The following is a 14,603-nucleotide window of genomic DNA, read 5'->3' on the forward strand; positions in this document are numbered from 1 at the left end:
TTCACTCTTCTTCTGGATTTGTTTCAAATTTTAACATATTCTTCATAGCAGAACCAAAACTTACTTAGTTTATAGTACCTTCCAAAAAAGTACAAAAGCCTTAAAGACCCTTAACTCTTATGACCTGTTTTTATCTTTCAAGGTTTTGTTTTCTAGTATTCTAGTATTTTTTTTAATTTTTCACTTATTATTAAGATTGTTTCAGAATGTCAGTGTCTGTTTAGATTTACCCACAGTTTTATCCATTTCTTTGCTTACAATTTCTTCTTGCCTCTTAGTCTTTCCTTATGTATTTTTCCGTCTTCCTATATTTATTGTTCCACTGAAATCTGAGGATTCATTACTTTGATCAGTTCTGGAAATTTTTTCTGCCAGAACACCTTTGAAAAGTACCTGTTGCCCCATTTGCTTCTCTTGAACTCCCACTTAGTATGTTTCAGGTTATCTCATTTATTTCTCCACCTCTCTCTTACTTTTTTTTCTTTTTTTAAATATGTTCTTCATTCTGAGTAATTTTTTTTTTTTTTTTTTTTTGCGGTACACGGGCCTCTCACTGTTGTGGCCTCTCCCGCTGCAGAGCACAGGCTCTGGACGCACAAGCTCAGCAGCCATGGCTCACAGGCCTAGCCACTCAGTGGCATGTGGGATCTTCCCAGACCGGGGCATGAACCCATGCATCAGCAGGCGGACTCTCAACCACTGTGCCACCAGGGAAGCCCATTCTGAGTAATTTCTTCAATTATTTATTGCATTTAATTGTTCTGGCTCCAGCAGGGCCTAATCTGAAGTTCAGTCTGTCCACTGAGTTTTTAATTTCACTACATTTTTTACTGCCTTCATTAATTGTAATTTAAGTAGGTAATTTTTCAAATATACTTTCTCTTTTATTGTGATATAAATTTCCTTTCCTGTGTTTTCATACCACTTTTATGTCTTCATGTGTTCTAAGGATACTTCATATCATTTTTTGCTATTTTAGGTCACTGGAGCTCCATTATCTGAATTTCTTGATGGTCTAATTTGGCAGTTTGTTGACCCCACCGTTGTTTCTTAGTTCATCCTCTGCTTCATAATTCTGGCTGATAAGACATGTTTGTCAGTCCTGTATCAGTAGATGTAGCCCCTTTGGCTTAGGTTGTGTGTGTTTTTCTGTAAAGTTACTATGTTTGCTTTTGCCTAATGTTCCATGGTTGTTCTCAATCAAAGCCAAATTTTTATGTTAATTTCTGACTTGGGGATCTTGTACCACACAGAAAGTACAACAAAACCCCACACCCACTTTGAAAGCAAACCATCATGTAGGAATTCACTGAGGAGTTTTGCTTTCCCCCATCCCTCCACTCCATCACCCCCTCCTACTGCCCCTCCCTACCCTATTGAGAGTCTTTCTTGTTATTTCCCTTTTGTAATTGAATTTCTTTTCCTGTTCCACTGTTTTACTTAAGAGTCTTTCTTGGTTGTTTATTTTGTTTGTTTTTAACAGCTTTAAGCCTTTTTTCCTTAGCTCTTTTGTTTGTTAAATTATAACACTCTGGAATACTCAGATTGACATGAAATGAAATAGGGACTCAGCTAATATTAGGTTTTTAATTTTCGTTTTTAGCAACTTTTTCTCTTTCTTTCTGTCTTTCCCTGTCTTCCTTTTTTCCTTTCTACTTTTTTCTTCCTCTCTTATTGTTGAAATATAGGTACACAATATCTGCTGTGTTATGTTCAGTTAGGTGATTTTTAGCAGGGTGATTTTTCAGACTATCTAGTGCACCAAATGGTTGGAAATGTGAAATCTTTTTCTGTATTTTTAAATGTCATTTCTCTCCTCTCACTCCTATCTTATCTGCTTGCTTTTTTCAATTAGAAATATACTACTTTAAAGAACTTTAATGTGACAGTTTAAATCTCTAATAATTTCAAAAGCTAAATTATAATTTATCTTTAATCTTTCTTCTAAAAATTCTGGTTTTCTAATACAGGTTTCATTTCTTGTGGAGCAACTACCATTTCAGTGACAATGCTGAGTGAAGAGTCGATTCTTTTGTCTTTTGCTTCAGGACTGAAGTAGTCTACATTGCAAAGTTAAATTTTTCTTTATTCTAAAGTTCTGGGATTCATTATTCTTCTTAGCAGTGGATTCCAACTTTCATAGAATTCAAACTATTATATAACCCTTTACTTTCTTCCTCTTCCCTTTGGCGCTGCTTTGAAACTGAGCTTTATCTCATAGTGCTCTGCCTGTTTTACTGATATGAGTGAGTGTACATCATCCATGCTGATGTTCCTACCACAAGAAGGACAACTTTGTGTTTTTGTTTTAAACTTTTTTGACAGTTCTTCATTGGGACATTTTCCTGTAAGATCTGGACACCCTACCTCTCATTTGCTCACTGAGCACTGAGATCACCAGTCTTTTCTATGCAAATTCACAATTCTTTCCATTTCATCCAAGATACTGTAAGCCTCTCCTTTTTTGTTTTTTGGGGTTTTGTGTTTTGCTTTTTAATTCCAGCCCCATTTGATGACTATAGTCATTTTCCAAAGAGATTCCCCAAATATAGCTGTTAACCAAAGTTTTCCAACAGACTCCATCTTAAAAGTGTATTGTCCATAACACCTGGTACATAATGAATTCTCCCCTCATGGATACTGGAGCTCCAATTCATCTCTGGTTGTGTATAATGTATGCCATTTTTTTGCCTATCCTAGGACTCTCATTGCTTACTGGACTAATGTAGAGCACATATTAAGCCTTTCTAGTTGCCTTTTTCAGTACCTAATGTGGCATGATCTGTTGAGCAGGTTATGGTATTTAAAGTAAGCTGTTCAGCTTCTCCACGCAGAAGTTTATATAGTTTACAAACTTCTTATTGTTGAAGTGGTAATGATTTCTTGTTCTAGTCTTGTAATCAATAACCAATAATTATAGAACATATTCCTTTCATATATGCTTAATAAGTCTATAAAATTTGGGGATGGGTGGGTGAAGGGAGGAGTAGCTTGGGCCAGGCAATCTGATGTTTATTCAGTTGTATTAATTCTTTGTGATTAAGGTGATTCAGGTGATTAATCTATGAAGAATTTCTATAATTATGATTTGTTCTTATGTCATCCAAATTTGTCCCAAAATTTTTACTTTAAAATCTTTAATCTTTACCCAATTCAGAGAATTCTTCAGTTTCACATTTTCTTTGGTACAAATAATTAACCCCATGTCAACCATCAACATACCCATTATTTAAAAAAAAAATTTAGTCAATGATTCAAATAATTTCTTGTCTTCTTTCCATTTTTATCAAATAAGAGATTTATCCTCATTCTCCTTCTTAGAAAGAAAACAGGAAAGAAGAACCTGATTTACATGATAATTTTTGTTCTTGTCAGGTTTTGCAAGGTATAGTTTCATTGTTTTGTTTTGTTTTTTTTCTTTTTCCTGCATAGGGTGTCAGGAAGCCAAGTGATTATGATCATGTCTCCTGATACTTTTATTTGTAGTCTTGCATTTAAATATAGTTAATTGGATACCAGATTTGTAGCTAATTAATTCATAAGCACTTCCTTAACCAAAATTGTAAATAGCAGCAAATTTGACAGAATTTATTAGAAGTACAAGAAAACCATTTAGACTGTAAAAATATAGTAATTCAGTAATAGAATGAGTTGAATGCAGTATATTGAAAAACACTTTTACAATTATTTATAGAAATTTTCATCAGAGGGATGTAATTTGTAAGGTACCTGGAGAAGTCAGTAGATTGAGATGCACCATTCGTGGTTATAGATGAGCACGATTTCATTTACCCCTGCTTCTGACTACATGAGAGGTGCAGGTGAGCATAGGAGAACTGAGCAGAACTAACTAGCTTGTAGAGGGTGTGAACTCATGACCATACCTCATGCTTTACCAGGTAAGGCTTACCAGCCACTGAAAAGTATAAGCCTCTTGTTACTTTTCGGAGTCAAGCCAGAATAATTACTACAAGTAAAAAGGTAATTAATTATAGGTCAGAATTATGCCTTAATTATTTTGTAAATTTGATTTTTGAAACAGAGCTATAAGTTCTAACATGTGCTGCATGCTATCTTTAAACCTAATTTTTCTTTATGTAAAGAGTGGAGCAGATGTCTCAGGATATGCTTCTTAAAGATTCTTAAAGTACATTTCTTTAAGAACATTTAATTGTTAGAGTACCCTTCTGAAAGTACATTTAATTTCAGAGAGCTGTCTTGTTTTGCTCTTATGCCCATCCATATATTATTCAAAACCAAAGGGACCAAAAAGTTTGGTTATATATTGAAATATTTTCTTTGTGTTGTATATGGAAGTACTTTTAGAAATATTTGAGGTTTATAGGTGATATCTTTTCAGTTTTACAGGTGTTATTTATATCCTATGAATTCAAGAAAAAATAAGGACCTTGAGAATTTGTTTCCCCTGCTTCTAAATACATAAGCATCCTTATTTGTTCTAAAATTACATTTATGTGATAATTTTTTCATACTTTATTTCTATTTTAGGCTAAAATTCTCATAGAGAGATTTTTTAATCAACAAGTGGAAGTTCTGGGCAGACGTGCAGAGCCGTTGCCTGAGATATACTACATTGAGGGTACTCTCCAAATGGTTTGGATTAATCGCTGCTTCCCAGGGTATGGAGTGAATACCCTGAAACACCCAAAATGTCCTGAGTGCTGTGGTATGTAATGAACTATGATTTTATGGTTTATATGTATGAAAATTCACTTGTCTTCATTATGCTTAAGTGAATGTCTATCACTTATTTTTACTATCATTTAGGTTTGAAATAGTGTGTTTGAAAAGACTATGTCAATCTGAAGATTTAAAAGAAAAAGGCCAACTTAATTCTGGCCTTGTTTTACTACTAGAGTAAAGAGGGGTTGGGGTGTGAGGCAGTTGTCTGGGAGGAAGCACAAATACTAGTTATGAGACACCTAGAGTTACTTAACAGCCAAAATATATTTCTTTTAGAATCAATTTTTGAAGAGTTTACATTTCTATAGTCTGGATTAGGTAACTTTTTCACTTTTTTTAAAAGTAAGTATATGAGTTGCTTTATTACCAGTTGTTCCTTCTGACCGTTGATCCTAGCACTAAAGGATCTGAGCATCTATCTGGCTTCCCCATCTTTGTGCTCATTATAGGACCGTCTATAGAGGCTGTTTAGGATGAGGACGTGGATTCACAGTCTCAGAATTTCCATCTGCAGCTGTGGAGTGAGCCAATTAACCTTCAGTCTTGAAAGACTTCCCAACATAAATACCACTACATTAGTGCCATTGTTTGAGTCTTCTCTGTTCTTCCCTCTTTTCTACTATCTTATGTTAGATTAAAAACCTTTTCATATGGTAGAACACTAAATATTATTTTTGCTTTGCTTTATTTAACTTGGTTAGATTTTGCTTTACTTTTTCATAATATTGGTTTTGTTTAAGGATATGAAATTTGACAAAATGTACTGAAAATTTATCTCAGGAAATACAATACAAATTTAACAAATAAATCACTTACAAATGCCAACCTTGTGACTGTGTTGATAATCTGTGATTACGCATATCACGCTAGAGCACAGAAAATGATGAAGAAAAGCCTGGTGATGCCAAACAGTGAAACCAAAACTTAGTAGTTTAGCTGTCTATTAAATGCATTTATATTGCCTGTCAATAAAGCCTTAAGACAAACTTAAAAATTTAAATAGTTGCATCTTATTAATTCTAAGAATTTTGAAATAAACATAGCTCTTTCACTTGAAATGATAGGTTTCATCATAATGAAATTATTATGAATAATAATTTCATCATTGGAGTTTTTTTGCATGTATAAAAGTTCAGATAAACCCAATTTTCAGGTACTCTAATTTTACCATGTAATTATAACATTCAGCATTATTATATGCTGTACTATTTGATCAAGTTCATTAAGCAACTCTTTTACTCCTGACAACAAACACCATGGGAAGTATATAATGAAACTGTTGTATAAATCTCCAAAATATTTTCTGCCCCTGAAATACTGCTTTGCTCTCCCAAATATATGTCTTGGCCCACAGAGCTTAGAGATACAGGAGATGCATCCAGGAAACAATTAGAGAACAAGAGACCACCAAACTACAGGGAAGAGAACAGAAAGGAGATTATATAAAGCAAACTAAGTTAGAGATAGGATGAATCTCTATATAGGATTAATATAATTGAAAAAAAGGCTTTCTGAGTGATTTGAGACTTGAGGTAAGACTTTGAAGATACAGGCTTAGCAAGTACCACCCAAGCAAGGGCATGACTGAGTGTCAGATTTCTGGGGGAATTTTGCTTGACTGGGACTAGAGGATTAGTATCAGAAGAGCTGTGGGGAATGACAGGCTTTGAAAGCAAAGTGGGAGAGTTCAAATTTAATGTGGCAATAAGAGTCATATCTTTGCGTAGAGGAGAGAAATAACATTTATTTTTTGAATTTTATGGGATCATTATCATTGCTAAGTACACTTATCAAGTATTGATTTGCTGTATCTCATTTTGTGTTGTTCTATGGTAAATAAATATTTTAATTTAGAATTACCTTTATGCTATTATCATCTCTGTTCGATTACTTAAGCGAGACTGAGCTCCTTTTCTGCACAGAACTCATTAAATATAATGTGACCTTCAGGTCCCCATCATATACAGTCATTTTTACAGAATTTTTACAGTGATTAATACAGTCTATATTACAGAAGGCTATTACTTTAAAAATTTTAAAGAGCACATACTACCCAAAAAAATTTATATCATTCTCCAAATTGGTAGGCACTATAAAATATAACAATAGTTATAAGACAAAATTAACATATTAAATGAACTTACCCATTCAAGTGTGAAATGGAATACTAGATAGAAGCACATAAAACATATGAGATACTTTGTAAAGTGACTTAACTTCCAAAATGAAAACACACCAAGTTTATGTTCAGCAAAGATTGAATAAGCATGTCTATTATGTGAGGGAAGTTTATTTACTTTCTCAGCAGTTGGTAAAGTAAACGGTGATGTTTTCTTGTTTTTTGGATATCTTTACTCATTTAATCTTTATGTCTAGATCACAGATAAAGATCGTTTGCTTATAAACCTAGAGACTTAACATTTCTACCTGTATTATTTTTCTCATTTCTAGTTAATTTAGCATTTTAAATTGATTTTCACTGAAAGTACTTCTTTACACATTATCATTCTTACTATATGCATCATTTTGTCAATCATTTTGACACTGAATAATGAAAAAGTTCTAATTTGTGAATTATAGATGCCTCATAATTTCATAAATTATATCATAAAGATACTACAACCAAAGACCAGCTAGAATATTATATTGTTTCTGATAGAATTTTTTAAAACACAGATTCTAAAATATGTTTTAGTGTGTAATTTCTGTAGTTTCTATTATTTCTGTAAGACTATGTATTTTGCTTTCCTTTTTATTTTATTCCTATTTAAGCTCATCAAATGACATTCTTTTTTTGACATAATATCCCACTCCTCCTTCTTCTTCCTCTTTAAACTATGGCACTGTCTCAAAGATACCTGAAGACCTTCTCAAAAATATATCCAAGGTGTGGGAGCCACACATTTACGTTTATAAGCATCCTAGGTGATTTGATGGACATGAAAGTTTGAGTCTCTTGAGTATTGGTGTTGATAAAGTGATACCTAGATAGGACGCCTTTCCTCCTAATGAGGCAGCAGACTGTTTTTCATTGACTGTTATGGATGAATGTATAGCTCACTAATAGTTTATGCAGCACTGTTGTTTTCTGTTGCTTTCTTTATAAGTAAGGTTTTCTGTTGCACATCCAAAGCTTTGGGGAGTCCCAGGAAACTTAAGCAAGGAGCTCTTTCATGGTGATATAGTGTCTGTGTTAGTAGTTAGAAATAATTAGGTTATAGGTTAAACATCTTGAGATAATTTTATTAATAAAGTGTACTTTTGTAATTTAATTTTACAGTGAAAGTGAATTGTTCAGTAGATACAGTTGTTTTTAATAAGGTATTTTAGACTCTAAAAATTTATCCTGCTCAGACATGCAACCATGAACTCTTGTTTTAGTTTTACATCTAAGGACCAAAAAAATGTGCTGTCAACAAAGCAGACTTTAAGGCAAGAAGTCTTACTAGTTATACAGAGAGGCATTAAGTAATGATGAAAGGGTAAGTCTAACAAGAAAAGGTGAAAATAAAATATTTCTAAATCTGTGAGGATTTAACATAGGTCTGAAATACATAAAACAATAATTGTCAGGTAACACTGGCATATAAAGCCATATAGAAAAAATTAAGATTGGACCCAGCTAAAAATTCACTTCCAGATGTATTACAGACATATATACATAAAGAACTGTAAATGTTTTAGAATATAACAAGAAAATATCCTGTCTTCAGTATCAGAAAAAGATTTCCAGAAAAACACACAAAAATCACTAACTTTAATAAAAAACGTTTTTGTCTACATAAAATTTGAGTGCTTATGTTTATCAAAAGACACTGCAAAGAGAGAAAAGATAATCTACAGAATGGGAAAATTATTTATAATGGATATACCCAACAAAAGACTAGGATATATAAAGAACCCATAGAAAACATTTTTTAAAAAGACAAAACAATTTTGAAAAATGGGAAAAGATTTTAACAAGTAATTCACAAAAGAGTAATTCCAAATGGTCAATGGATCCATGAAAATATGTTCAACCTTTTTGTAATCAGGGAAATGTAAATTAAAAACAAAATGAGCTCCTACTACGCAACTATCAGGTGGGCAAAAAATACATAGTCTCAATACACTAGGTGTTCAAAAAAATGTGGAGTCTCGGAGCAGCATACACTGCCTGAGTGAGTATAAATCTTGCCCCTTGGGCAGCAGTTTGGTATTATTGTAAACATGACGATGCACATACTCTATGGTCTAGCATTTGACTCTCAGGGAAATTTCCTCTCAGCATATTTTCTCATAGTCCCAAACCAGAGACAACCTAAATGTCTATTCATAGTAAAATGTACAAATAAACAGTGATGTATTCATACAATGGAACGGCTATAATTGGTGAATGGGAATTACAACCACATGAATATATTTTATAAATATAACTTGTGGAAAAGAAGCTAAGGACAATGGAATCCATGTAATTTAGGCATAGCTAAACTCTGTTTTATAGAGATTTATTTGTGAATGCTAAAAGCTAAAACTATAGTGCAATCCAAGGAAATTATCACCATGACACAGAAGAAGACTAGTGCTGATTTGTGGATGGGAAGGAGTGTGAGTGGGTGGGACATAGGCAGAGTGTTAAAGGGTGGCAGATTTCTACGTTATGGCCTCAATTGTTTCTAGACAGGTTTTCTATGCAAACATTCATTATATTGTACATGGTGGCAGATTTCTACGTTATGGCCTCAATTGTTTCTAGACAGGTTTTCTATGCAAACATTCATTATATTGTACATTTATGTCTTATTTTTTCCATGTGTTAGATTTCATAATAAAAAGGTAAAAAATTAAAATTTTCCCTTAAAGCTTGAACACCATTGTTAACAACACTAAAGGCACGCTAAGGAAAAATAAGAAGTGCTTTCTTTCTCTAATACTTCAAATTTATAATTTGTGTATAGTATCACCTGATTTTTGTCTTCATAAATTTATAATTTTAACAGAGCTATCAATAAATGGTTCAGTGGAATAATGAAATTATAATTTTTTTTCTGTTAACCATTAAGTTGTAAATATCATTCCATATTACTCTACTGTCTTCTTATTACTTTTGTTTGTTAAAAATGGCCAACTAATTGTAGGAATTATGTTTAAACATTTTGTTTATGTTGGAATTTAGATTATTTCCTATTTTTATTATTATAGTAAATGTTATTTACAAGAATACTTAACCAGCTTTTATTTTTTGAGTATTTCCTTGTATAAATTTACAGAAATGTGAGTACTAATCTTAAATAATGGGCATTTTGAGTTTTCACATTTTTGGTGTGTTATTTTAACAGCTCAAAACGTTCATAGTATCTTAACCTCTCTCACAATGTATGTGTAACTACAGACTTTTTTTTTTTTTTTGCGGTACGCGGGCCTCTCACTGTTGTGGCCTCTCCCGTTGTGGAGCACAGGCTCCGGAGGCGCAGACTCAGCGGCCATGGCTCACGGGCTCAGCCGCTCCGCGGCATGTGGGATCCTCCCCAACCGGGGCACGAACCCGTGTCCCCTGCATCGGCAGGCGGACTCTCAACCACTGCGCCACCAGGGAAGCCCTACAGACATTTTTGAATGTCCTCTAATTGATTCTGAGCATGACTTTTCAAAAATTAAAAAGCAAAATTTTATAGCCGTGTAAAGACTGTATCTCTCACCCTGCTGTGTTCTGCTTAGACTGACATCTTTATCTGGGAGATTTCACAGGTCTGCCTGCCACACAGAGCTTGTTAACTGGACAGCCATCCATAGCACTTTATAACTGCTCATTCCCTTCTCTCTCCCCCACTGCCTTCCTACAGTTAAATTCTTGTTTAGATCTTCCACCCAAATTCATCTGCTTGTCTTCATCCCCACTGTAGTCATCTTAATTTGGATTCCATTTTCTTGTGCCTGGAATGATTAGTCTTTTCCTAACTGGTATCCCTTTACTTTTTCTCCTTTTCAGTCCATAGCTCACATTGCTTCCGATTATACTTGTAAATTCCAAGTGTAATCACCTCATTATTTTAAACCCTACAATAATAAAACCCTGGCTTCATAGGATAACTTATTATACGCTTTGTAAGCCAAATCTTCCTTATCTTGAGCAACTAACCCTTTATTGTAACACTGATGTCATTTTTTATATTTTATTCCTCCAGGAAATGTGTTAGAATTCAGCAACACATAGCATGCTTACTAAGTGTCTGGCACTGGGGATACATTGATGAGAGACATGAACAAGTTGCTTCTCTGGTGTTTATATTTTGTCTGGGCAAGCAGCTTATAAACAAACAGGTGAATAAAGTCATTGCATATGATGATAGGCACAATAACAAGCATTAAACAAGGTGATATGATGCACCCTAGTGTACCTGGCAGGATTTAAACAGTGAACAGGAGGTCTGCTCACTAGTATTTTGAATAGGATTGAATGAGAGTGCCACTGTCAGAGGTCTGGGTAGGGATAAGGGATGTTGAGGCCCTGGGACTACAGCATCTTGAAGCAGCTACCATCCATAGGCTTGAAGAATGATGAGGGAAGAATGAGACAGTGGCCTGTGAGAGCTGGGGAAGCAGGGCTGCCTGACACCAGCTGAGCTGTAGGCGCACAGTGAGGCAGCCACTCCATAAAACTGGCAGGAGGCAAGAGGAAGATAAATGTCCTGTCCTGCTGTCCTTTCATGGAGCCTTCCTGTGGCCAGACCCAAAGGAAGGGAACCTGGGTGATGGAGTCCATAGAGGTTAGCTCCAAGAGAGGGAGCAGGGCAGAGAAGGGTGTGTGATGGACCAGGTTTGGGGTTCAATTGGAGACTACCATGGAGAGTGTCTAGGGTGAAACTAGGGGATCCATCAGTTGGATTGTCAAGGATGATTTCATTCAGAAAGTGACTCCTGGGACTTCCCTGGTGGTCCAGTGGCTAAGGCCCCATGCTCCCAATGCAGGGGGCCTGGGTTCGATCCCTGGCCAGGGAACTAGATCCCTCATGCCACGACTAGGATTTCACATGCTGCAGCTACAGATCCTGCATGCCACAACTAAAAGATCCCTCATGCCGCAACTATAGATCCTGCATGCTGCAACTAAAAGATCCCACATGCCGCAATTAGGACCCGGCTCAGCCAAATATAAATGAATAAATAAATAAATAAATTTGTTTTAAAAAGTGACTCTTGAGTTGAGCCCTGCATGATAAATGGGAGAAGATTATACAGAGATTTGTGTACCGAGTTTTCCTAGCAGAGAGAAAACACATACAAAGGCATGACTAAGGATGACATGCTTCAGAGCTGATTACTGGCCGCAGCAATAGAAAGTAGATTTAGTATATTTAAGACACAATCAAGAAAAAGTGTTTATGGAATGTAAAAGCAGGAGGAAAGGGAAGAATAGAGTGGTTCTTATGTTTAAACATGAGTAGGTGGTATATACTGAAATCCCAGTTGAATTGTTTTATATTATGTGAAGTTGTAGTCTGATTTTATTTCATGTAGAATGCCCAGTTTCTCAGTGTGATTTATTTAGAAGTTCATCCTTTATCCAGTGCTACACTTAAGTATCTCTAAAGGCAGATATGTTTCTGAATACTCTTGTTCCACTGATACGTTCGTCTATCCCCAGCAATCACGCTACTGGGCATATACCCTGAGAAAATCATAATTCAAAAAGTCACATGCACCCCAATGTTCATTGCAGCATTATTTACAATAGCCAGGTCATGGAAGCAACCTGAATGCCCATCAACAGATGAATGGATAAAGATGATGTGGTACATATATACAATGGAATATTACTCAGACATAACAGGAAATTAAATTGGGTCATTTGTAGAGATGTGGATGGACCTAGACTCTGTCATACAGAGTGAAGTAAGTCAGAAAGAGAAAAACAAATATCGTATATTAACGCATATATGTGGAATCTAGAAAAATGGTACAGATGAACCTATTTGCAGGGCAGGAATAGAAACACAGGTGTAGAGAACAGACGTGTGGACATGGGGGAAAGGAGAGGGTGGGATGAATTGGGAGATTAGGTTTGACATAAATACGCTACCATGTATAAAATACATGGCTAGTGGGAACCAGCTGTATAGTACAGGGAGTGCAGCTCAGTGCTCTGTGATGACCTAGGTGGGTGGGATGGAGGGTGGTGGGAGGGAGGTCCAAGAGGGAGGGAATACATGTATACATATAGCTGATTCACTTCACTGTACTAACAATGAAGTAGAACAATGTACTACTACATTAGTTAGTACTACAAGTACTAACAATGTTAGTAGAAACTAACACAACAGTGTAAAACAGTTATACTCCAATTAAAAAAAAAAACAGTTATAACTTTTAATGAGTCTCAGTCTCTGATAAGGCATGTCCTTTTGTATTGGGTTGGCCAGAAAGTTCATTCGGGCTTGTCTGTAACATCTTACAGAAAAACCCAAGCGAACTTTTTTGGCAAACCCAATGTTATGAGATCCATTGCCTCTCCATTCAAACTTTTGGATCAGCTTGTCAAGTTCTATAAAAATGGCTGTTGGATTATGATCACCACTTCACTGAATCTACAATGCTATTTGGGAGAATTGTCATCCTACCAGTACTGAGTCTTTCAATTCATGAACATGATGTGTGTGTGTGTGTGCGTGTGCGCGCATGCACGCACATGTGCTTCTTCATTAAAATATATCCCATTAAGTCTTCATTTAAATGTATCCCAATTACAATTGTTCTTATAGAGGTCTTACATATATTTTACTTAGATTTATATCTAGGTAATTGATTGTTTTAAACGTCTTATTTTGATATAATGTTGGACTTCAGAAAAATAGTACAAAGTATTCCTCTTTAACTTTCACCAAACTTATTGCTATAGGCTGAATATTTGTACCCCCCGTAAATTCATATGCCAAAACCTAATCCCCAGTGTGGTGGTATTTGGTGGTGGGGACTTTGTGAGTTGATTTTTGTATGTAATGTATGATAAGGCTCCAACTTTATTCATTTGCATGTGGATATTCAGTTTTCTAGCACCATTTGTTGAGATGACTATCCTTTACCCATGGAATGGTCTTAGCCTCCATGTTGGACATCAGTTGACTGTGTACACGAGGGCTTGTTTCTGGGACCTCTCTTCTGTTCCATTGGTCTGTATGTCTGTGTTTATGCTAATATCACACGGTTTTGATTACTGTAGCTTTGTAATCAGTTTTGAAATCAAAAAGTGTGATTGCTCCAAATCTTTCTTTTTCAAGATTTTTCTGGTTATTCGTGGATCCTGGAGTTCCATGTGGATTTTAGGATGAGGTTTTCTATTTCTGAAAAGAAAAAAATACATTTGAGATCTTGATAGGGATTGCATTGAATTTGTAGATTGCTTTAGGTAGTATTTTTATCTTAATATTAAGTCTTCCATGAACACAGGATGTCTTTCCAAATTTACATTTCCTTTAATTTCTGTCAGCAATGTTTTGTAGTTTTCAGTGAATAGATCTTCTGCCTCCTTGGTTAAAGTTATTGCTAAACATTTTATTTGTTATGCTATAGCAAATGAATTGTTGTATTCTTTTCCATGTTGGATTATTCATTGCTAATTTATAGATATACAACTATTTTAGCATATTGGTTTCACATGGTGTGATTTTGCAGAATTTGTTGATTAGATTTAGTAGGGTTTTTAGAGTGTTGAGGATTTTATGCATATAAGATCATGACATCTTTGAACAGAAATAATTTTATTCTTCTTTTTCAATTGTATTCATTTATTTTTCTTACCAAATTACGCTGTCAAGAACTTCTGATAATGTTGAATATAAGTGGCAAATGTGGACATTCTTATTGTTCTTATCTTAAGGGGGAAACTTTCAGTCTTTCATCGTTGAATATGATGTTAGCTGTGA

The 14,603-nt window shown here is 35.0% G+C and overlaps 1 protein-coding gene across 1 annotated transcript in view; it reads left to right on the plus strand.

Annotated features, from left to right (window-relative positions):
- Positions 1-14,603, plus strand: part of ZPBP (zona pellucida binding protein) — a 101,617-nt gene that overhangs the window by 59,330 nt on the left and 27,684 nt on the right. The window contains exon 7 of the mRNA XM_004277946.2: positions 4,510-4,687. Within this exon, the coding sequence (XP_004277994.1) occupies positions 4,510-4,687 (178 nt within the window). The remainder of the gene's footprint in view (positions 1-4,509; positions 4,688-14,603) is intronic.

This window comes from Orcinus orca, chromosome 9, assembly GCF_937001465.1.
Source record: "Orcinus orca chromosome 9, mOrcOrc1.1, whole genome shotgun sequence".
Taxonomy (NCBI): domain Eukaryota; kingdom Metazoa; phylum Chordata; class Mammalia; order Artiodactyla; family Delphinidae; genus Orcinus; species Orcinus orca.